Source organism: Alexandromys fortis, unplaced genomic scaffold (genome assembly GCF_014885135.2).
Source record: "Alexandromys fortis isolate MF-2015 unplaced genomic scaffold, M_Fortis_MF-2015_v1.1 scaffold_68, whole genome shotgun sequence".
NCBI lineage: Eukaryota > Metazoa > Chordata > Mammalia > Rodentia > Cricetidae > Alexandromys > Alexandromys fortis.
The window spans coordinates 5,784,014-5,808,415 of NW_026067948.1; the positions used below are offsets into that span (position 1 = coordinate 5,784,014).

General features: G+C 43.1%; 1 protein-coding gene across 1 annotated transcript; it reads left to right on the forward strand.

Annotated features, from left to right (window-relative positions):
* The first annotated feature begins 769 nt into the window (after positions 1-769).
* Dnajb4 (DnaJ heat shock protein family (Hsp40) member B4) lies at positions 770-11,690 on the forward strand. Its single transcript, XM_050149544.1, has 3 exons — positions 770-1,987; positions 8,347-8,915; positions 10,397-11,690. Exons 1-3 carry the CDS (start codon positions 1,777-1,779, stop codon positions 10,628-10,630), a joined length of 1,014 nt encoding a protein of 337 aa, XP_050005501.1. The 5' UTR covers positions 770-1,776; the 3' UTR covers positions 10,631-11,690.
* Positions 11,691-24,402: the final 12,712 nt, after the last annotated feature.

The window sequence follows — 24,402 nt, forward strand, 5'->3', positions numbered from 1 at the left end:
GGTGACTTTTTCTCCCAGATTCTTTGGATTTGAAAAAACGTTTTTTGATACTGATATTTCTTGGTAGATGAAAAAGTGTGAGCTGGCTCACTCAGCTCTGACTGTGGGAGGCCACGTGAGAGATTCCCAGCAGCAAGGTGCTGTGGAAGGTTTCAGACCTAGGAAGTCAGGCTGTGCCGCAAAAGCAAGCCTGCAGAAGTGCTGAGTCATCAGAGCGTTGGCAAGCAGGGGCGGTTCCATTGCCACCAATGTTTTTCAGTCTCTTAGCATGTATGTCCATTTCCTTTTCCTTTTAGCTGTGCCCCCTTCAAGTTTCCAAACACTGAGGGTTTTTAAATACAGTAAGTATTTGGACACTGTCTTAACAATCCATCTTTTCAATATGATAGCAGAAAGGGTGGCTGGAGTCCAGCTCAGTAGTGAAAGTCTTGCCTAGTAACTACACCCAAGGCCTGGAGTTTCAGTGTTCACCTAGAAGTGGGAACATGTTGAGACAAGATTGGAAACCCATATACGAGATAAAAGATGAGTTGTCTACATACAAAAAAAATTCTCATTTATTCAAGATACATTGTAGGAGAAAGCATCACGTGCATATAAATGTAAATATGATTTAAACTTCGTTAGTTAAAAAATTGCAGCAAGTAGCAACAAATTTTTTAAAGAATTAAAAGAAAATATATTAATAATAACAGGGAATGTTAAAAAGGGAGACTTCTTCCCCATGTTTTCAAAAATCTTTGTCATTAAGTATATACTTAAAATGAGGAGAAATGTGTTTTTGATGTAGTTGTTACCTTGCTGCCTCTTGTGAGTAGCATTCGGGTTGATCAGGGTTAGGTTTACTCTGCACCGAGCCTGTTGAAATCTGATCCTTTCTCCTAACCCTTCCCGCAGTAGGGAAACAGTGACCCTCAGAGTGGGATCTGCTTCACTTGTAATGAACACAGACAGTGAGCTTTTACAAATAGTGAATTATTAAATATTATCAAAAACTAGTTAAAATCATTCTCCAGTCACTTATGTTAAAATTCTGCTTTTCAATTTTATTATAGCCTTTTTACCATGTGAAATTTTATTATAGTGACTTCCTCACCTTTTCAGACTGATAGACCCTAGGAATTTTGAAAATGACCCAAATTGTTTGAAGACTTTAAGTGTAAACACCTCATATTTTAGTTCTGTATATCTTACAGCCAGGTAACTTGAGATTGGAATACCTACAGTAAATTCAGGGCTTTTCTATCTCTATAATTACTTTAACGTGGGGTACCTAATCCCACGTGGGATGGCTATAATTATTTCTGTTGCCTTTTTGCCTCTAATGGAGTAACTCCGTCGGCAGTTACCGCATTCTGTGCTGAAATACTGGTTTGCTAAATCCACAGGAAATAAAATGGTAGAGCCAGAGGAAAGGGAATAGTTAATCACGGAGGAGGAGGGACGCAGCCCAGCACTTTGCCTAGAGGCCGCTGGGAAAGTGACGTCCTGTAGCATTTGCTGTTCTAGAAAGTACAGAGACACGTAGTGCAAATGGGAGGGTCTAGAAGGAGGCCGGCTCTGGTGTGGTGTATATTTATCTGTAAGTGAGCTGCTGGGGAAGGGATTAATAGAGACGCTGCCTGCTGCCTCCAGACAGCTGAGCCCAATCGCTGATTGCTTTAACTTTTAAGACACCCAGCTTGCTTCATTCTTTCGGAATCGTCGTATTGCTAAGACTGGGGACACTGTTTTCTTTTACAAAGGAAAATCTAAGTTCATTTCAAGGCATTCGAAATGGGGAAAGACTATTATTCAATTTTGGGAATTGAAAAAGGAGCTACAGATGAAGATATTAAAAAGGCTTACCGAAAACAAGCCCTCAAATTTCATCCGGACAAGAACAAATCCCCTCAAGCAGAGGAGAAATTTAAAGAGGTCGCAGAAGCTTATGAAGTATTGAGTGATCCTAAAAAGAGAGAGATTTATGATCAGTTTGGAGAAGAAGGTAAGCTGCACATTTTTGTTCTTACCTTTTTTCTGTCTCTCAGCTTTCTGATTATCATTAAGTAAGATCGTCAGATATACCTAAAATAAAAAGAAAAATGACTGGTAATAACAAGATCTAATTCTTGGTTATTTGAGTGAGCTATGAATGAAATGCTCATGTTTGTCTTTTGGGTCTTTTTAAAAACAATATTGTATTATATATATTCTACTGTAGACTTAGCATCTTATATTTTAAAAGAAGCCTTAAATTCCTGTACTGAGGAATGAATTGTTTAAGAGTCTTATGCAACCTGTTTTGCTTTCTTAATGGATTTTTTTTGGTTAAAATTAATAGAATCTTCAGTCATTTAAAATCTTAAGATTGGCAGTTCAGTTCTGTGACATTTATATTTTATTCAGAAAAAAAACAAGAAGTTTTTTGCCTTTGTAGAGCAATCTAGTGAGACTGAGCAAGACGGAGCCGTGTCTTAGACGCAGAAGGCACAGGCATTTAGCTTCTAGTTGTTTTTGGCAATCTGCCTAGAGAAGAAAGAATTTCCCTGATGTCATAAAATACCAGGACAAGTTTTTTAGCTTAATTGTAAACAGTAATTGTGTGCCAGGAGAACAAGATCTCATTTTTTTTTTTAAAACCTAAAATGGCCACCTAGTTAGAGCACTGACTGATTTTCTTTTAGTTAACTATTCCTTTCAGAATTTCCCTGTCATGTGAATAGGAAAGCGTGACAGGCAGCTCCCTTTCCCTCAGTCATATTTTTTTCTTGCCTCTGAGAGCAGAACTTAGCTCAGTGCACGGGAGACCTTGATTGTCTCCTTTTACCATTCCGGCCTTAGCTCAGGTCTGTCCAGCATCTCCATGAGCGGCAAAGTAGGACTTCGACACCGTCAGTCAGCAGCAGCACTGCTTTAATTCATAAGGGTATGGGCTTTCAAGTCTTAAAATTGGGACTAACGTTCTCTTTCATTACTTTTCCCCAAATGTCTTCCAAGTCACCGTGGCTATGGAAACAGCTTTGTTTCCCCTTTGTTTATAGCATTTAAACATTGGATTTCCCTAATCAGAAATAAATCCTTCAAACAGCCACGCAGTGACCACTCACTTTGCGTTAAGCAAACTATATTGGCAGTTTGGTGCAGTAGTAGGGAGGCTCTTTTCCTAGTGCTTCCTTTTCTTGGTCAGAGTACCAAGAATTAAGGTTTATTCTGCTGCCGTTGGTAGTGGTGCGGATCTACAGGGTCAGGTTCTTACAAAATGAGTAACTGAAAAAAAGCAAGTAGTGGACAGTTCAGCCTCTCTGCTCAGTATGGTCCCACTGATGCCATGATGGGAATGTCTCAGGAGCGGGCAGGACCTCCAGACATCACCAGGACCCTGGCCTCTCTGGAGAAGGTGGAGAGGTTCTGTGAGTTCCATAAAAGCCCCTTGGTAAAGGCAGGCTATTTGGTTCCTTCTGAGCACATCTCTGTTGTGACTACGCCATGTAGGATTCAGGCTTTATTAAACATGTTTTGATGTTAGAGTTTTCAAGTCACTCAATGGTACACTTAGTTCTTTAAGGCCCCTTTTGGCAGTGCTTTTCTTGAGTGATCCCTCATCACGCTACTTTGTTTTTTTTTTTGGTTTTGGGTTTTTTTTTTTTTTTTTTTTTTTTGATCATTACCAAAGTGACTTAAAATTTGAAAACCTACATCAGCATTGTCTGTATGCCCTGGGTCTTTTTTTCATTCTTGGTGTTCCTAGCCCAGATGAGTGTTGTAAGCAAGGGAAGGAGTGGAGGCAGGACTCTTGTCTTACAGCATGCAGCACATTATTCGGGGATGCTATGTAGTTGTAAGCTGTTTGAAAATACAGCGGAAGGGAAAATTGTTGAGCTTTTAGAGCTCCTCCCTCATAGAAAAGTGGTTCGTTTCTTTACCGTTCAGCAGACGAGCAGACAGTAGTTTAAACCCTCTGGGGTGGGAGGGTAGCTCAGTGTCCTGGCACTTGTCAAGTGTGTGGGACCCCTGCTCTCAATCCTTAGCACCTCCCCACAAACATCTCCTGTGGGGACACTGTGAGGTCTTGAAGGAGCTTTCTTTTTCTTTCTCTTTCTTATTGTCTATACTCATAGTCCTCGGTCTGTAGCCCTCTACAGTAGTAAGATATACTGAATTCTAAGAATGCAAAAATACTGACTTACTACCTAGAGCCTCCTCCCGACCCATTATCATCTTAGAACTAGGAGAGCAGAAATAAGGAACTGTGGGAAGTGTATGAGATAATCTGATTTGTCCATGCTGTGCAATTCTTTTAGCATTTGAAATTTAGGATTTTTTATTGAATAAAGTAGCTCTATTTTAAAGTTACTATGGTCTGTAGTAGTTCTATTCCTAGGAACCTATAAGGGGGGGACATTTGCTCACATAAAGACATGTGCCTGATTGTTCACAGCAGCTCTAGTGAGGGCCCTGCATGCATCACCTGGTTTAGTAAGTAAACACACACACACACACACATATACCAAATGGAGTGTTCTTAATAATTAAAAGTACCCACTTAATGAAATATATCACAGCTCGATGGACCTTGGAAAATATGCTGGGCGAAAGAACCCAGATATAAGAGACTATAAATATTATGTAACTCAGTTTAGGGGAGATGTCTCGAGAAGACAGCTCTATAGAGATAGCTGGGCTAGATTGCTTGGGGCTGGAGGGAGAGGTAGGTGTCAGCTGTAAGAAGCAGAGAACGCTTCAGAATGGCGGCAGTGGTAAAACTGTGTAAGTTCTTTACACTTGAACTGCATACTAGTTAGCTTTGTCATGTAGTCTGCATATTAAATAATAGATCAGGTCTCTCCACACCTGAAACATTTGAAAATAATCATGGAACTACAGAAATTTAAGAATGGATTCTGACATATTCTCTGCCCTAAAGTGTTAGGTTTGGCTAAGCAGACATGAGCAGAAGTTTGTGTTAAACACTTACTCTTTTTCTCTATTGGGCCAGAGAGATGACTCACTGGGTAAAGGTGCTTGTTGGCCTGAGTTCAATCCCTGGGACCTATCCTGAAAGTTGTCCTCTGACCTCTGCATGCATCCCATGGCACACATGTGCCCACAGACCAACCAGCTGACCACAATAAATGCAATTTTAAGATGTAAAAAATAAAGAAGTAAAATTTCCCCTCAAAACACACCTTGGCTCTGGTGTTCTGACTCCCTTTCCTCCTCCTCTGCCTGTTGATTACTGCTTACTCACTAATTTTCTTTGGCTGCTGGAAGTTCTTTTATGTCTTCAAACTTAAGTCTTTGGTATATTAGCCTTCATCTAGTCTACTGTTCTCTTTAATGCAGTTAATCAGCTGCACCTCTTCATTTTCAGTGTTCTGGAGATATGTAAGTTACTCGGTCTTGTGAGCTCAACTGTTGAAAGGCTCTTGTTCTATAACTCTGAAGTCTTGCTACAAGTCAAAAAGTTTTATACATTCTGTCTCCTTGAAGTAAAAATTAGTAAACCCCATCATTTCTCCTTTGCAAATTCAATTCTTTAGTATTTCTTCTTTTCTTAATTTTTTGTCAGATAAGTAATAGAAGTCATTGCTATGAGTAGTGTCCCCAAAATGTATTTGTTTTGCATATTAAATTGGCTACTGGATCTCAGGCTCAGGCAGAAGTGGGATTAGAGTCCATTCCCTGACTAGATGGTCGTTTCAGAAAACGAGAAACTAGAAAGCATTTCAGCGCAGAGGGAATCCAGCTGGATGCTGACTGTTTTTATTGGAGTTGCAGTGTACAGGATTAAGGTTAACTATCTAGCCAGCGATGTGCTTGTTGGAATCAAATGTTTGGCAGTGCAGAAGACAGTAAGAACTTCATGCCATATTACAGCGGCATTTTGGTAGGATTTTCTCATTATTAAAGTAGCTTCATTCTTTATCTGACCTACATAGTTGACCATTCTATGTCTAGAAAAATCCCAAGGCTGCATTTTGTCGGCTGTGATGAGTAAGTCACTTCAGCTGTGTGTAAATTTTCTCACAGACTATAATACTGACTGAATTACCATTTTTGGGAGCAAGGGAAGAGGTTTTAGAGAAAAGCCAAACCTATGATGTAATACTGAAAATGTTATTCTTTTTTTTTTTTTCTGTTATGTGCCCTAAGCATTTAGATTTCGCCTTTTAGAGAGCTAAGGGTAGGCAAGCTCATTCACCCAACTGTTAACTGTTAACTTTGTGAGATCTCTGGGAGGAGGGACACAATGATTGAAGTAACTTAGGTCCTCATTTAGTTGCCTTGTCCTGACTTTGAGTTCTACACTTCCTCTGTCATCTAAGAAAGTCTGTCATTAACTTTTTCACATTTGGAGCTGCAATTGTACTAACAAAAATTATACTGAATGAGCTGCGCTTTAACCACGCCCACCCCAGACTTGCCAGTCCACTTCTACAAGGAAAACCCCAACTACTATTTGGATTTATCACTCATATTCCCTCTCTTCCCCCTAACTCTGTGTGTGTGTCTGTCTGTCTGCCTGTCTGTGTGCGTGTGCCCTTTAACAATACAGTAAGATGAAAATTAAGTCTTTCTGGAACTTCCGATGATTACATCGCATGTTGCATGTGTTATTTTCTTTTGCTTTGTCTTCAGGCTGATCCTCAGAACACCTTCTCTAGTTTCAACTTAGGAGGACTTTAAGAATTGGTTGATTTTCTTCATTCAGTAGACTGGAGTGCCTGTCATTTTCAACCCCATGTGTATGAGCCATGCAAAAATTAGCAACATATTTTCCCTGCCCTTAAATCAATTTGGGATGTAAGAATCTCCCAGTTTAAACTAGTTTTTCATAGTTTTGTAATCTTCCTTTCCTTCCTTACTTTTTGGTTAGGAATTCTTCTAAGGCTTCTCCAGAAACTTCACTTCCAATGATAGAAATCTTTGCCAAGATTGGCCTCCTAAAACATCACTATGTTGTTTTGTGGATTTTAGTTGAATCTTCTTTTGGGATGTGGTAGAAATGCTATGTAATCTTTGTCAGCTACATGTTACTTTGTTGGGCAAAAGGTCACGGTACTGCTATCAGACAGAAATAACTAGCCCAGGTTACATGCTAGAAAGACCTGAGGCTCTTGATTTCAGTCCTGGGTTTATTGCGAGTGGGGCGATGGTGGCACACGCCTTTAATCCCAGCACTTGGGAGGCAGAGGCAGGCGGATCTCTGTGAGTTCGAGACCAGCCTGGTCTACAAGAGCTAGTTCCAGGACAGGCTCCAAAACCACAAAGAAACCCTGTCTCGAAAAAAACAAAAAACAAAAAAAAAAAAAAAGAAGAAATAGATAAATGCTTTGAGTCAGGATGCGATAAGGTAGACCTAAGGACCTAAGGAGTCTTGTTATCTTAGATGATGATAATCTAGTGGACACAAAAACATTTTCCATACTGTCCTCTAATAGAGTTTTTTCCCCCTTGCTCCCAAGAATTAGTCCTATTTAGTTCTTAAACAGTAAAAGATCTGGCTGGAGGCTGGAGAGATTGGTGAGCACTTAATAGTCAAGCTCATTCCCAGCACCCATGTCAGGAGGCTCACAACCCTCTCTAATTCTAACTGCAAGGGATCTGATGCCTCTGGCCTTCATGGGCACATACACTCATGTGTGCATGCTCACATGCAGACACACATGCGTACACATAGTTAAAAATAATAATAAAATCTTAAAAATCAGCAAAAGAAATGAAATAGAGCTACTTAGTATGAATATTATATTACTTATCATTATTGCATCAGTTAGTTATAGTGGCACTTAAGGATTTAAGTTATTTGTTGATTATTAAATTCCTCTTAATACACATCATTAAAACTTTTAAATTTGTAATACTTCAGTATTTTGGAACAGTAGCTTTTGAGGTAAGGGATTCTCAGTTTCCTTTTATTTTTCATATTTATTATGAAACAAGGATTCAAGAAGAAATTTTTTTTTAATTCTTGGTGATTTAATCTTTTCTTAGCACGTACAGGGTTCTGAACTCAGTCAATAAAAACAAACATTAAATAATAAAGGTAGTAAATAAAATTAGCACAATTCAATTAATGGATTAAAAGTAGTTGTACCACAGGAAATAAATAAGGGATAAGAGCTGGACTGATGAATGGGTATACGGATAAGTATTTAAAAGTCAACTAGATACCATATCATTCAAGAAGAAATTGTTAAAGCTAAAAATTTGGAGGACTGATTTGAAAGCTAAACCTCTAACTTAGGGTGGCTCCTCAGAAGCTGTGTAACTATTCCATTTAACTATAATGATGTTTCTGGCTGTAATGGTCACCTGTCTGGCGTTCCACCCTTTTCCTAATCACGCTTATCTCTTCACCAGGGTTGAAAGGAGGAGCAGGAGGTACTGATGGACAAGGAGGAACCTTCAGGTACACCTTTCATGGGGATCCTCATGCCACATTTGCAGCCTTTTTTGGAGGCTCCAACCCCTTTGAAATTTTCTTTGGAAGACGGATGGGTGGAGGTCGAGATTCTGAAGAGATGGAGATAGACGGAGACCCCTTTAGTGCCTTTGGATTCAGCATGAATGGATATCCAAGAGACAGGAATTCTGTGGGACCCTCCCGTCTCAAGCAAGACCCTCCTGTTATTCATGAACTTAGAGTATCTCTTGAAGAAATATATAGTGGCTGCACCAAACGGATGAAGATCTCTCGAAAAAGATTAAACCCTGATGGAAGGAGTTACAGATCTGAGGACAAAATTCTCACCATCGAGATTAAAAAAGGGTGGAAAGAAGGCACCAAAATTACTTTTCCGAGGGAAGGTGACGAAACACCAAACAGTATCCCAGCAGACATTGTTTTTATTATTAAAGATAAAGAACATCCCAAGTTTAAAAGAGATGGATCAAATATAGTTTATACCGCTAAAATCAGTTTACGGGAGGTAAGTTAGTAAGACTGTGATTCTGCTGATAGCTTGTAGGGAACTCTCCTACAGGAGCCGGCTTCCCTCAGTGCTCTGCACGCTGCTTCCCTCCTCCTTCCCCTCCTCTGTTCCCCTCTGTTCTCTAGGAAGTGCTACCACTGCAGCTCTTAGGGATGACATCACAGCTTCTAAATGTAGCTGCTGACGTTGACTATTTAAATGTCAGTTTTAGTGCAAGCTTGATTAACCACTCCATGGCCTGGGGTTGGGTTAGCTCTAGTCTGGTTTTAGGTTGTGGTCTGTGATTTGCATTTGGAAACCCCATCTCTTTCATCCATTTAGACCAGTGGTTCTCAACCTTTCTAATAGATTGCTGCAGTCCTTTAATACAGTTCTTCATGTTGTGGTGACTCCCAACCATAAAGTTATTTTTCTTGATACTTTATAACAATAATTTTGGCACTGTTATAAACCATAAATTAAATACCTGTGTTTTGCAGTGGTCTTCAGAGACCCCTGTGAAAGAGCCTTCTGACTAGTCTCATAAAGGGCCCGCGATCCACAGGTTGAGAACCACTGGTTTATACAGTTCTGAAATGATTAGTTTGGAGTAAGATTTATATAACAAGTATTAAAGTATAATAAATATATAACATGATGTATAATACCACCACTTTACTGCAGCCCTGGAGTCCTTATGTGCACTGCTTCTCAGAGTCAGCTGTACCTCATGAAATGGGGTCATGTCCCTGTTTAAATTCTTTATCCTTACCATGTGTTTCAAACTATCTTAAAAGGCAGAAATGTGACTTCCACCCCCAAATATGTTTTCCTTTCCCTGAGTGTGCTGTCTTTCCTTTGTATAGTTTCTCTGTGACTCAGAGCTACACTCTGTGTTCACTCAGCCTGATGCAGTGCAGACCTTGTTTAGTTTAGGCCCTTGCTAGTCCCAGTCGATAAGGGATGATCCGTGTGTCCTTTCTGTCACGAGACCTCTCCCACACCTTTCTGTTCATGCTCTACTCCATTGACGTCACTAACTCACTCGTGTGTTTCTGAGTTCCTTATGCATTTCTGGTGGTGAAGTCCTGGCTCGTGGTCTCTCAGTGGTTCAACAGGAACTGTAAAGCATCTAATAGACACTGAAGGCCTTCTAGAGAAGCAGGTCTTGCTTCTGCTCAGTTCTAAGATCTTCCTTTTCTTCCATTCAAACTCCTGCATCTTGAATATTGACGGCTTCAAACTGTTTGTTTCCTAAGGCACTGTGAAAGACATCTGTTGCTTCTCCTTTCTTTTCTCCTTTCTATTCTGTCTCTGGTGTCATCTGGTTATGCTTCTCTTGAATGGATTTTCTAGAACAGGGAAAAGATTTTGTAACTGTTGTAATCCTTTTGGAAATTAAAATATCACCTTCATGGTATTATCCTTTACCACCCAGCAAGATCTTGTATTGTCCAGTTTGGAAGTTTATTAACTTCATTTTATTTGGTCCACTTTAGGCACTGTGTGGTTGCTCAATTAATGTGCCAACAATGGATGGAAGAAACATACCTATGTCAATCAGTGATATTGTGAAACCTGGGATGAGGAGAAGAATTATTGGATATGGGCTGCCGTTTCCAAAAAACCCCGACCAGCGTGGTGACCTGTTAATAGAGTTTGATGTGTCCTTCCCAGATGTCATATCATCGTCATCCAAAGAGATCCTTAGGAAGCATCTCCCTGCCTCATAGAATGAGAAGAACCTTGCTACCCATGTTTTGATAAGACACTGAAAATATAAAACGAATGGCAGTGGACTGATGTGCATTCTCTGTAGAGCTGTGTAAACGCCTCCGAGGGTTCATGAAAGTGCATGGATAGAGACGGGTCAAATAGGCAAAGTGGATTTTTACAGCAGAGCTGAAGAAAAAAATCACTCACTGTATTGTATTTCATTTCTCCCAAATCAGAAACTTCTAGTATTTCATTTATAAGTAAAAGTTGGTTTTGTGGTCAGTAGATATACCTCTAGTAAAGTCCTAGATCGCCCGAGTACTTTACTGTGTGTGTCTTTAAGTGATCAATGTGATAGACTTCCCTAGTAGAAATTAAAATTCTTACCTGTACATGTAATATGTGGGGGAGAATAAAAGACAAGGTCACGTGGAAGTGTGACCCAGGCCACCTTCAGAAATGCTCCTTCGGGCTGGTACCAATAGACGAAAGTACTGACGCGCAGTTCTCCACCGTGACCGCGCAGTTCTCCACTGTGACTGCGCGGTTCTCCACCGTGACCGCGCGTGTGCTGTCGCATTTCTTAAGAGTATGGTCTCAGTGCTCTTAGAGCCGCCCTCTTCACGAAAGAAAATGAGCAGCAGTTTATCTCCTGTGGAACTCCCAATAGCCCGAATTACTGATACTTTAGCAACTGACCATTGGTAAATGGCCACCTGTACTTTTATGCAACTTTGACTACATATCTTGAACTAAATACAATGAGCTTATTTTGTTTATTAGTTTATGATAATTTGTTTAGTAACATTTGTTTTTAGAGAAAATACTGCTACCTGGCATTAATTTTCCATTTATAGTCTTCTATCATAATATGCTATATGTACCTTACATAATTTCCCTAAGAACAGTGAGCTACCACTATGTGTTAAACCAAATATGGATAGACTAGACACTACTGCTGCTCACGGGTCATGTTGCTCCTAGTTGTTATGCATATAAATATCTTACTTTTTCATGTATATAGATTGTGTTTCTTAGGTGTTTTAATTTTTTAAATATATTTACATTTAAAAATTATTCTGCCTTCTGTTTTATGTCTATCAAAAGTGATGTTATGAGATAGTTTTTTTGTAAAACAACATTGAGAATGATACATCTTCATACATATATGTTTATGTATGAATATTCATTTATAAATATATATTTATGTATGAATGTTTGGCCCTATAAAATTAGTAGAATGTAAATTGATTTGGAAATTCTTTGTAAGTTATAATAAGCATATAGCTTGCGGTTTTATTGAAACAATTCTCATAAGATAGCATTTATACTAATCTCCCTCCCTCCCTTTTTTTTTTTTTTGGTGTTGATGACTGGATTGGGAGCCTCCTGCACACAAAGTACCTCTGACCTTGGAACTATGCCCCGGCTTCTTCATGCCCTTTTCTAGTGTATGTTAATGGATTTAGTACATTTATGTCTCTTTCCCATGAGAAGCCCATGTCACTCCCCATTCTTCCCTTTCAGCTCTTGAAGCACCCATCTGCTTTTCGTGATAGATTTTTTTTTTTTGTCCTAAGTATGTCAATCAACGTATGGCTCTTTTATGTGATTTCTCTCAGTTATCAGTGACTTCTTCCCTTTCAGTGGCAGATCAAGTACACAGGTGGGATACCATTTTGTTTACCTCTTCATAGGTGTTTTAGGCCTTTGGGTTTTATCTCTCAGTGGCTTGTATGAATAATGACTCTGTGAGCAAACTTGTGTGTGGGCAGAGCTGACTACATTCACTGCAGTACACACTTGAGAGTGGAATCGTTGGAAACAGCTACAATGTTAGTTGCAAATGGAAAATTAAAAAATGCCAGAGAGTTGAGGTAACCACGGTATCTCTATGAACGTCATGGAAATTCTCTTACAAATAGAAAGAGCTAAAGTCTTGGAGGAATGGCTGTAGCTCACATTCAAAACCCACAGTATCTAACTACTGGGTTGTTTGTTTGTGTTGGTTTGTTTTGTGTGTGTTTATTTTGTCTGTTTCGAGGTACGGCCTTGCTTTGCAGCCCCAGCTGGTGTGGCATTCCTGTGTGGCTAGGTTGGTTACAGCAGTCTTTCTTCCTGCCTCCCAGGAGCGCTGGGACGACAGGCCTGCGCTGTTCACACCACATCTGCCGTGAACCAGCAGTTACTACAGTCTTTCTGAGTAAACATTTTCCCCAAGGCAAATAAAGAGTTTATGAACACAGTTAGCTTTCAGTTAGAGCTTTTTTTTAGTAGACAATTATTCTAGTAGTAAAATAATGTCCATAGCTATTGGGCTGGGGCTGTGGTTCAGTGGCAGCAGTAGAATAAATTATAAAGCTATATAAATTTAGAGGAAGTGTAATTCTTCACAGTGTAATAAGTGCCCAATTTCTATTTGTTAAATGTTGAATTAATAGTAATAGTAAAGTGTTAAATTTTTCCGATCTAAATTGTGAGAGTACTTTTGATTTAAAAATGTTCATTGTAGGGACTGGAAAGAGAGGACTCAGGTTAAGAGCACTTGATGCTCTTACAAGTGGACCCGGGTTTGGTTCTCAGCACCCACATGGTGGTTCAGAGCCCTCTGGAACTCCAGTTCTGGGGACACCTCTTCTGGTCTCTGTGGCACTAGGCACTCAAGTGGTACACCAATATTCATGTAGGCAAAACATACACTTTTTTTAATCTTTAAAAAATGTTTAATTTACTAGTCCTTGTATAGCTAAAATAATTTTACAGTGTAACAAATCCAGGAAAGCTCCTTATTAGAGATGTTTGCTCTTTCTACAAAAAGAAAGCATGCATTTCATATGTTAAAAAAACATGAGGTAACAGGGTGGTCCAGATAGGGGAAGGACAGAGAGGAAGAACAAGGAAAGAGATGCCTTGATTGAGGGGGGCATTATGGGCTCGCAAGAAACCTAGCACTAGGGAAATTCCCAGGAATCCACAAGGCTGACTCCAGTTAAAACCTAAGCAATAGTGGAGAAGGAACCTGAACCGGCCTTGCCCTGTAATCAGATTGATGCACATCTTAGTTGTCACCATAGAACCTTCATCCAGCAACTGATGGAAACAGATGCAGAGACCCACAGAGAGGCACTGGACTGAGCTCCTAAAGTCCAGTCAAAGAGAGGGAGGAGTGAGAATACGAGCAAAGAGATCAAGACCATGATGGGGGCACCCACTGACAGTTGGGAGAACCAGCACAGGACCAAACTAGGCCCTCTAAATGTGGGTGACAGTTGTATGGCTGGGGCAGTCTGTGGACTGGCAGTGGGATCAGGATTAATCCCTACTACTTGAACTGGCTTTTTGGAGCTCATTCTCCTTGGAGGGATACCTGGCTCAGCCTAACTACAGTGGGGTGGGCCGTGGACCTGCCTCAAGTGACATGTCAGACTTTGCTGACTCCCCATGGGAAGCTTTACCCTCTCTGAGGACTGGATGGGGTGGGTGGGGTGAGGGGAAGGTGAAGGGAGTGGGAGGAGGGGAGGGACACAAGGGGAGTGTCCACCTTGTGGAGGCCAGAGATCAGTTGACCTGTGTGTTAGTCCTCAGGAGCTGTCCACCTTGTGTTTTCAGACAGGGTCTCTCATTAGCCTGGAACTTGCCAAGTAGACTGAGCTGACCGCTGTGCCCCAGGGATGCTGGTCTGTTACCCAGGGCCTGGGTTACAGGTTACACTATGCCATGCCGTATGAGTACTGGGACTCGAACTCATATCCTTGTTCTCACACGCAATAATTTTACTGCCTGAGCTATCCCTCAGACCTAAAATAGGTTATTTTTCTTAGTATATAATAATCCACAATTACGATGTACCCTTTATTAATTAAAAAAAATACACACCAATATTGTTTTCAAAATACTATAAGGTTGTACCCAACTTTATTCAACTATACAAATTAAGATCTTCAAAGGGTCTGTGAGATCCAGCGGGTGACAGCACTTCCTGCTGAGCCGTATGACCTCCGCTGACCTCTAGAGCTCACACCTAAGACCATGGACTCCAGAAAGTTGTCTTCTGACTTCTGCACTCACGCCATGGCACCTACATGCCCCAACCCAGTAAATAAAACAGTGAACGATTCCGAAGGTGAAAGATGTTATGTTAAATGTAAGGGTAAATGGTGAGGGAGGAGGAGGAGGTGAAAAACTCCTGCACATTTTATCCAGGAAAGTTTACAGTGACACAGGCTGCGGTGTGACTTGCCGGGATAGGAATTCCTCCAAAATGAAACGTGGCTGCTGAGCTGCTAGAATTCTGAGTGGAGTGGTTGCATTTATGGAGTCATTCTTGAGATAATGTTTTGTTTTGGAGACAGTCTGTGCCTGGAGGTGGTGCTGGTCTAGCACTAAAGTAGTCACCCTTGGTCTCAGAGCCACCACCGACAGCTTTGAGATAGTTTTAAAAAGAGGAAGCTAAAGGCTGGATAGGAAAAATGTAGCGAAGCAGGGCTGGCGAGAAGGTTAAGAGTTTGTCCGAGTGGTCGGGGGGTTTGCTCTCTGATATGGGGAATGCTGGACCCGAGGCCCACGGAGCCACAGCTACTGTCTGCATTTCATTATCTTAACAGTTCAAAAACAGAAACGGGCTGGAGCTGTAGCGGATAAAGTTTTGTAAAATTGATAGAGGGAATAAAACTAAAAAGTCAGTCTGTGTTTCAAATATCCTTTAACCTTTTACTGAAACCTTTTTCTTCTTTTTAACTTTTTTAAAAATTGAATTTGTTCTTTGACAACTTCATAAATGTATATAATGCTTTCCGATTGGTCCCACCCGACGCATCTCACCTCCCTCCTACCACTGCTAAGACTCCTGCCTACAGATGGCTTTCCCACGGTCAGGCCGTGTTGTGCTTCGTGAACCCCTGAATTTAACCAGGGCTGTCTGTGTGACCATGGATTTGGAGCTGCCAGTTAGAGCAGATGGGTTTAACAAGGCGCACAGCTGAGAACAGTGGCTCCTGATCTCCCAGAATCTATCGGTAGCCCAAGGGTCCGGCAGGTAGGCAACCGTCACCCAAGACTGACAATGAGCAAGGGCAGCCTTGAGCGTGCTCAGTACAGGGGACCCTGGTTGCTGAGTTCATGATTGCAGTGTCTCCCATGGGGCCCAGACGGTGTTAACCATCTTCCTGTTACCTACCTCTTAAGTTCGTCTGCCTCTGGTCTGTTGGGTTCGCGGAGCCTTAGACGGCGTGGCTTAGCTCTTCTGTTTAGGAAGGAGCACACAGCTGTCAGTTACTCTCTGCAGCTTGAACAGCCAAACACCTCCTGTTTGCCACAGAGCAAGGCTTCTCTGAGCAAGGCGTTCGACTATGGATATAAACACATGCCCGCACAGTAGTCTGACGTGGTGCCAATTCAGCTAAACAAGCAGCAAGTTCCCTACCCAGAGCCTGACTCCCTCAGCCATGTGTTTTCACTAGGTTTACAGTGCCAGACATTGATTTCTGTTAAAGACTTATTTATTTGAGACAGGGTGTTACTCTATAGCTAGCCATGAACTTAGGATCTACCAGCCTCTGCCTCAGCTTCCTAGGTGCTGGGAGAACAGGTGTATGCCATGATGCCAAGGCTAGATTTAGGAACACAAACATTTAAGGCTGTGTTACAATAGCCCATGGTCTCAGGGCAGTGATATGCTATGCAGGTGTGTACCCAGCCTGGTATATTATCCATCTAGATTTATACAAATACACACCAATATTAGTGCCACAAAATTGCCCAGTGGGAGAGGTCCCAAAGTGTGTTCATCTCTCTTAGTTACTTGTCTATTGCAGTGACGAGATCCCGTGATGAAGGTAACTTACAGTATGGGGGCCTTGAGTACCAGCCTCAGTAACCCCTCGGGGCTCAGAATTGGATGTCTATGACAGGCTAGGATCTGAGGGTAAAAAATTAGCTCAAATCCGTTACCTCTGTGTGTTCTTTATTTTCCATACGACAGGAGAAAGTGAAGTGAAAGGGCTCTGAGGAGAAGAATAAAGAGAAGACTTCTAGTTTTTACAGATGTAGTTGGAAAATTCCGTAAGCAAGGACAATAATAATATACACATCAAAATCACAAAAAGGGCAGGTAGAACCTGACAAAGCTGTGCTCTGGAACAGGTGGCACCACTCGGGAAAGAGCCAGCATTCAAGGGGAAGTACCTGACATTCCAAGCCATTAGATAAAGTTACTAACCATCCCTGAGTCCTGGATCCACCCAGTCCTCCTCACGTCTCTTTTGTGATAACCAGCTTTGGGGAAGCCCGGGTTTTTTGTTAGCAAAGGTGGGGCATGCTGTCTTCCTGCTCAGTGCCTGTCTTCTATAGAAATTTCCATGTGGTCTGTTAGCAGGTAATTTTGTGGGATTGACTTTATGTAAATTTGACTGTGAGAACAAAGAGTGAATGCCGTTGCTCCAGAGCCTTGTGGTTTGGGGGAATGAAGCAAGGACACTCCACTGCCTGTGAAGAAGTCTCTGCTGAGATGTTTTGGGGATGAATCCCATTTCAAAGGGAAGAACCATGGCTTCACAAGGTTCCCACAGATATGACAGCGACTTCTCCAAAAGACAAGATTTCCCACAGCTCTGCAGCATGGGGTTGTTCCATATGGATGTGTATGTATACACTTCCCGTGGATCTGCCTATTGGTCAGTCAGCTGTGCACGCGCTGTGCAGTCTTGTGGGCTTGTGACATTACAGAAGGAAGAGTTTACTTGGGGCAAACACTTTCAGAAGATTAGAGTCCATTGCCGTCATGATAGGTCACAGGGCAGCAGGGAGGCAGGCAGGTGTGGTACCAGAGCCATAGCTGAAAGTTCACATCTTGATTCACAAGCACGAGGCCGAGAGCTAACTGGGAATGGCTGATGCTTTGAGACCTCAACGCCTGACCCCTATGTCACGTCTCCTCCAGCAAGGCCACACCTCCTAATCTTTCCTAAACAGTTCTATTAACAGGGGACTGAGTTTCCAAACATATGAGTCTGTAGGGCCATTCTTTCAAACCACACAAGTGATACATGCGTGTACTATGTAAGTACATGTATGTGTGTACTATGTACAGTGACATTCTGTGGGGTCTTGGTGATTTTGTTTTATGACTCTTCGACAATAAGAACATAGTTTAAAGCTATTATCTAGTTGCTTTCGTTATCTGTTGGTATTTAAATGTTGGTTACAGATACACATTTTTTTCTATACCAATGGCAATATGAAATTATCTGATCCCTTTCTTCTTGTGTTGGAGACTGAGTTCAGGATCTCACCCAATGAGCTACATCCAAGGCCCAAATTATCTGATTATCTTAGCCTATGAAAATGTGAGACCAAAGATTTAATTAAGCCTTCATTTTACAGGGATTCGGCTTTCTCTAAAGGCCACCTGGCAAATAACCGAGCCTTGACGCTGGCTCCAGAAATGTGCTGGCTTAGCAGAGATTTGAGCAGATACCCTAAAAATGGCCAATTAAGAAGATCGGGAGCAGGGCCATAAAATTTAATAAGGTCCAGAAGGCCTTAGGAGGCATCATGTCCTTGAAGATACCTCGTCAGTTATTAATGGCCCTTTGTGTATGAACGATATCAAGCAGGAAAGTAAACAGCTCATAGCAGTCCCAGGAAGTGCCCGAAACCAACCAGGCCCCTCCCTGCCTCAGAAAAGAGTACAAACTAGGAGTTTTCCTCAGACTGAGCAGAGCCAAGCTGCAGGCTGGAAGGAGCAGAAACCACTGGAGTCATCTGGAAGAGCGTTTAGACAAACCCAGGCACCTGGAGAGGACGCTCTCCAACCTGTTGAGCTGCCAGCAGGTTGTGCAGTGTGCCCCAAGTTCCCAGCTTTTGTGAGCTGTCACCCATGCTAGGATGGACCTTGGTGAGGCAGCTGTCGGGGAGTCATTTCTGTTCCTGTAAGTAAACCGTCACCCATATTCCTGTAAGTAACTCCAACAAAACTCGCTGGCTCACTAAGTTGGACTTTGGTGGTATCCGCAGTTTGAGGGGTGAGTATGTGTGTGTGTTGCATCCCCCAGGGAGAGTTTTGTCACACAACATGAGGATATAAATATAGCAGTGTAGTATGCAGCACCATGCCTTTAACCCCAGTGCTTGGAAAACAGAAGCAGGCAGAATTTTTATTTTAATTTTATGGTCATCACCAGCGACCACCAATATAGTGTAAGGCAAAAGTATTCTCCCTGAAGTATTTTCATTATTACTACATATATATGCAGCTACGCCTGTGTGGGCACGCATGTGCCGTGGCTACCTGCAGAAGTGATTTCTCTCTTCCACTGTCTGGGTGAGGACTGAACTCAGGTTACCAGGCTTGGCCGTAAGTAGTTCTGCCTACTAAATTATCTTGCTGGCCCCACATTTAGTGGTTTTCATTGGCGTTTTGTTTAGTGTTTATACATTGGAATCCAGAGGCCATTAGATAAGTGTCCTCTTTATCAATGCTATTTCAGTACAGCGCAGTACAGTGTGCTTCTGGGATCTAAATAAATGGGTTAAAGGCATCTGTCTCCAAGGCAACAGTGAAGAAATAGTCCGATAACAGTTCTAAGGAAAGCTAAAGAATTCGGAACTGGCCACGTTGGCATATGCCTGCTATGTCAGCGCTTGTGAGACAGGAGAATTGTGGGTTTGAGGCTAGCCTGGGATACATAGTGAGATCCTGAGTTCACCAAGTAAGCGAACAATAAAGACAAAAGAACAAAATTAAATAATTAAAAATCAATTTACATTCAGCGGTGTGTATTGTGTGTTAGCTGTCCCCCAAAGGGACAGAAATATACTTTCAGCAAAGCTGCTTCTCTTTCACCAGTTGGTTGTATATATTTGGCTTTAGGTATAGTTGCTAAGTCCTTATACACAGTGAACATCCTAGAGAAGTGTGTGCCTCCCCTTTCCCTCCCCCTCCCCCCCCCCCCTCCCCCCCCCCCCCGCGCCGCCCCAGCAACCCGGGTTCCCTGCCCCGTGGGTAGTCCCAGGCCCCCCCCCCCCCCCCCCCCCCGAGCAAGGGAGGAGGTTGTAGTTTCAGTGTTCACACGGTGCCTCTTTTACTAGGGCCTTGTCCACCTTCTTGTCTCTCTTTCTCTTCTGCCGCTCCTGTCCCCAGGGACTAGTCTTTGTCCTTCTCTCTGCCCCTATGTGAGCCTTGTTGCGCGGCGGGACTTCTCTTTGTGCCTTTTTTTTTTTTTTTTTTCCACATTGGTTCCCTGACCAGGAAAGGCTCTTCTGGTGCTTCCTCCTGCTCGCAGGCAGTCTGAGGTGCGATGGTATTCTGGAACCCGGTCCATATGTGAAGCTTTGCTTCTCCAACTAATAGACCGCACAGCATCGACTTCCGTGAGTCCCCTTCCTCCTGGTTGGCGTAAATGCTTCCCTGAACCTGTGGGAGTGATGACTGAGTGTCTGGCACCCTTCTGATGTTCTTGGAAGCCAGAGTACCTCCAGCCACGGTCTTCAGTGCTATGGAGGACCCCCCCCCCTTTCACCGACAGTCACCTCCAGCTTGTTCCCCACGACTTGAGGTCTTTTTCATCTGGGACCTAAGAGTCCTTCAGGCAAAGTTCCTTGGCCTCCAACTTCACTGGGCGGCCCGTGCCTTTCTCATCTCGGACTCAAGGGTCCTTCGGGCTCAGCCCTTCAGCATTTGTACCTTCTCGTCTTGGACTCATGTCCTTTGGCCTTACTGCCCCAGCCCCCATTTTTTGGCTGACAAGTCACTAAATGGCTTAAGCCATTATCCTTACTTAATAAAAAAAAAAACAAAAAACAAAAAAACTATTGGAGCCAGGCGGTGGTTGCTCACGCCTTTAATCCCAGCACTCGGGAGGCAGAGGCAGGCGGATCTCTGTGAGTTTGAGACCGGCCTGGTCTACAGAGCTAGTTCCAGGACTGGCTCCAAAGCTGCAGAGAAACCCTGTCTCGAAAAACCAACCAACGAAACAAACAAACAAAAAGAAACCAACTATTGGATTCACCTCCAGCAGTATCTTGTCAGGTTCAAGAGACACTGGACAGCCCCTCAGAGCCTGGATAGCAAAGGGAAATAGTTGTTTCTGGCTTTCTGAGAAAGCACCCCAGCTTTCTCAGGTCCCCAAAGATGGTCCAGACCCCACAGGTCAACATGAAGCCATCTCGAGAACATGGCATCCCCATCCCTGCCTTACCTGCTACCCCTGTCTTACTCCTCACGCGTTTGTAATAAACAAAGGAGAGGAATATTAGTATTCAGGCATCTGGACTGGCCTACCCTTGGGGTCCTGACAGGATACGTCCTCAGCAGCAGCCACTAAGGTCACCCCACCTTCTGTGTTCATTCACTACGTTCCCTTTTTATTTGTTTGTTTGTTTGTTTGTTTGTTTTGAGACAAGGTTTCTCTGTAGTTTTGGAGCCTGTCCTGGACCTAGCTCTTGTATACCAGGCTGGCCTCGAACTCACAGAGATCTGCCTGCCTCTGTCTCCCGTGTGCTGGGATTAAAGGTGTGTGCCACCACCGCCCGGCCGTTCCCTTTTAAAAAGTGGGCCTTGCCCATCTCCTGTCTCTCTCTCTGTCTCTTCTCTCATCCTTTCTCTCCCTCTCTCTCTCTTTCTCTTCCGCCACTCTTGGCCCCAGGGACGGGTCTCTGTCCCCGTCTCTGCCCCTTTTCTCTCCTCTTCCAATACAGCCTCCCATGTGAGCCTTGCATGGTGTGACTTCTCTTCATGGCGTTTCACCCCTCGCCCTTTCCCCCTTTCACTGAGGGAATTAACCCTTCAGTGTCTGCTACACCAGCAGTAACTTTTTCTGAGGCAAGACAATACTGATGTCCCTCAGATCCCACGAACAGTTGTCTTAAGACCAGATTCAAGGCAAAGCAGGCTCCAGGACGGAAGGTAGGAAGTGCAGTCCGTGAGGAGGTACACGGCACGACACTGCTTCAGAGCTTGATGATTGTGCTAATTCGTTCAAGCAAAAGTCCGGGAAATGTGGGTGGAAATGGGTTTTAAGGCTGTGGAATAACGGTGGAAGGAACATAAAGGTAGAACAGGCTGAAATTATTGATATGGGCCTTCTGGGTGGAGATTCTAGGTTTAACACAGAAGCCTGCACAGTTAAAAGGAGGTGTCAAAAGCTTGTTTGAATGGTTGGTGGAAGTGTTTATCAAAAGATGGCCTAGTAAAAAGGAGTTGGAGATGCTTAATATCCTTTGGCTTAGTGTTGATGGAGGGATTTTAAGGCTCAGGGAAATTGCAATGTTAGAGTAGGTACACACTGGGTGGAACCTCATCCTCCACAACCAGAAGGCCCAGGCCCAGGAGGCTGGCCCTTCACAAGTCCTAGAAGACGCGGAATGTGAAAAGGTTCCTTGAGGTCCTTTTCCTTGTGCCACACCTTAGAGTTGGCAATACTGCTTCCCAACCTGATGGGCCCAGTTAACTGGGCAAGGTGGTTGGAGTTATTGTCATGGGCAATGTGGACAAAATCGTGTTCATAAAGGCCTAACTCACAGTGGTCAGCACAGGCAAGGCGAATTTTGTGGTGGCATGACTCACACGGACCTTTGGTACTGGGTAATCAATCATGCTATTTCCAGGCAGGAGACAGATAAGAAGCCTACTGCATTTCCGCCTGATCCGCATCAGTAGAAAACTTCTCAAGCCAACGAAGGAGAGGTTGCGTGATTGTAGCAAAAGGCAGTCTTGGGCAGTGAACCAATCTCCAGGCTTGAGTTGGTTTGCAGACCCAGAACCCCTTGAGTGAAGGGGTGGTAGGTTCCCTGGAGGAAGGATCCTGTTTAGAAATCTAGAACTTTTACTGATAGTCTTTCTTCAGTCCTTTCCCCAGAGGGGCCTAAGGCCTTTTACAAGGGTAATTGTACCCCGGGGAAAAGGAAACAAATAGACTTTTATTGGGTCTGTTGGATACTCTTTTGAATTGACACTCATTCTGGGAAACCCCGAGAAACATTGAGGCCTTCCAGTTAATAGGGGCTTATGGAGGTCAGGTGACCAATGGAGTTTTGGCTGATTCCAACTCACTCAGAGTAGGACCAGTAGGTCCCCGAGTCATCCTGTGGCTATTTCCCGAGTTCCAGAATGTACAACTGGGATAGATATACTTAGAAGTTGGCAGAGTTCTCACATTGGCTCGCTGACCTGTGGAGTGAGGGCTATTACCGTTGGAAGGGCCAAATGGAAGGCTTTGGAGTTGCCTCTGCCAAAAGAAAATAGTGAATCAAAAACAGCATCACATCCCCGAGGAACTGCAGAAATTAGTGCCACCATCAAGGGCTTGAAAGATGCAGGGGTGGTGGTTCTCACCGCATCTCCTTTTACGTCTCCTATTTGGTCCATCTGCAGAAGGCAGATGGATCGTGGAGAACGGCCATTGACTATTGAAAACCAAGCAGGTAGTGACTCTGATTGCAGCTGCTGTACCAGATGTGGCGTCCTTACTTGAGCAGATGAACACATCTCCTGGCACATGGTACGCAGCTATTGATTTATCAAATGTCTCTTTTTTGGTACCTGTCTGTAAGGACCACCAGAGCAACTTGCTTTCAGTTGGCAAGGCCAGCAGCATACCTAACTCTCCTGCCCTGTATCATAACTTAGTTAGAAGGGATCTTGATCGTCTGTCTCAATCCACAAAATGTCACACTGGTGAACCATATTGATAGCATTGTGCTTATTGGACCAAGTGAGCAGGAGGTAGGAACCAGCTTGTACTCATTGGTAGTGCATATCAGATAATGAAAAATAAATCCTTCTACCTCAGTGAAATTCTTAGGAATCCAGTGGTGTGGGGCGTGCAGACGTATTCCTTCTAAAGTGAAGGGTGGGTTATTGCACCTGGCCCCGCCCACCACCAAGAAAGACTCACAATGCTTAGTGGGCTTTTTGGATTTTGGAGACAGTACATTCCTCGTTTGGGTGTGTTATTCCAGCCCACAGAGCAAGGGACTTGGAAAGCTACTAGTGATATGGGATGCCCCTCTGTATGCTGTGAATACTATTGGTTAATAAAGGACTGCTTTGAGCCTATAGCAGAGCAGGGCAGAACAGAGGAAGGCGGGGAAAACTAAACTGAATGATGGGAGAAAGTAGGGAGGAGTCAAAGAGAAGCCATGTAGCCCCGCCAGAGACTTTGCTGGTAGGCCACAGCTTCATTAATAGATTAATAGAGATGGGTTAGATTAAGATGTAAGAGTTAGCCAGTAGGAAGCTAGAGCTAATGAGCCAAGCAGTGATTTAATTAATACAGTATCTGTGTGGTTATTTCAGTTTTAGGTGGGGCCCAGGACAGAAGTCTCTTCAACAGGTCTCGGCTGCTTCACTGTTTGGATCATATGACCTGGCAGACCCTATAGTATTTGAGGAGCCAGTGGTAGATAGGGATGCTGTTTGGAGCCTTTGCCAGGCTCCTATATATGAACCACAGAAGAGACCTTTGGGATTTTGGAGCAAGGCTCTGCCATCATCTGTTAAGGAAATTACAGCTGCTGCATGTGTGACTGACAAAGTAAAACTAAAAACGGCCCAAAGAATCACCAGTCCAATGGGAGAGAAAAGAGCTGCATGAAATTTGCAGATTTCTACGCTGTCCTGTGGACTACTGATCCTTGCCAAGTGAGAGTCCATTTCCATAGGTGTCTTGTCCCAAGGAAACCCATTGGACAGTAGTCAAAGGCTGATCTAAGACTAGGCTGCACAGTTTCCAACACACACACACACACACGTGTAAATATAAAGTACATACCCACATATATATATGTATAT

Excerpts from the sequence above, each read along its gene's own strand:
- Dnajb4 (XM_050149544.1), top strand. The coding sequence starts at position 1,777 with ATGGGGAAAGACTATTATTCAATTTTGGGAATTGAAAAAGGAGCTACA. Across the intron at positions 1,988-8,346 it reads TGATCAGTTTGGAGAAGAAG|GGTTGAAAGGAGGAGCAGGA; the intron begins GTAAGCTGCACA and ends TCTCTTCACCAG. Across the intron at positions 8,916-10,396 it reads CTAAAATCAGTTTACGGGAG|GCACTGTGTGGTTGCTCAAT; the intron begins GTAAGTTAGTAA and ends GGTCCACTTTAG.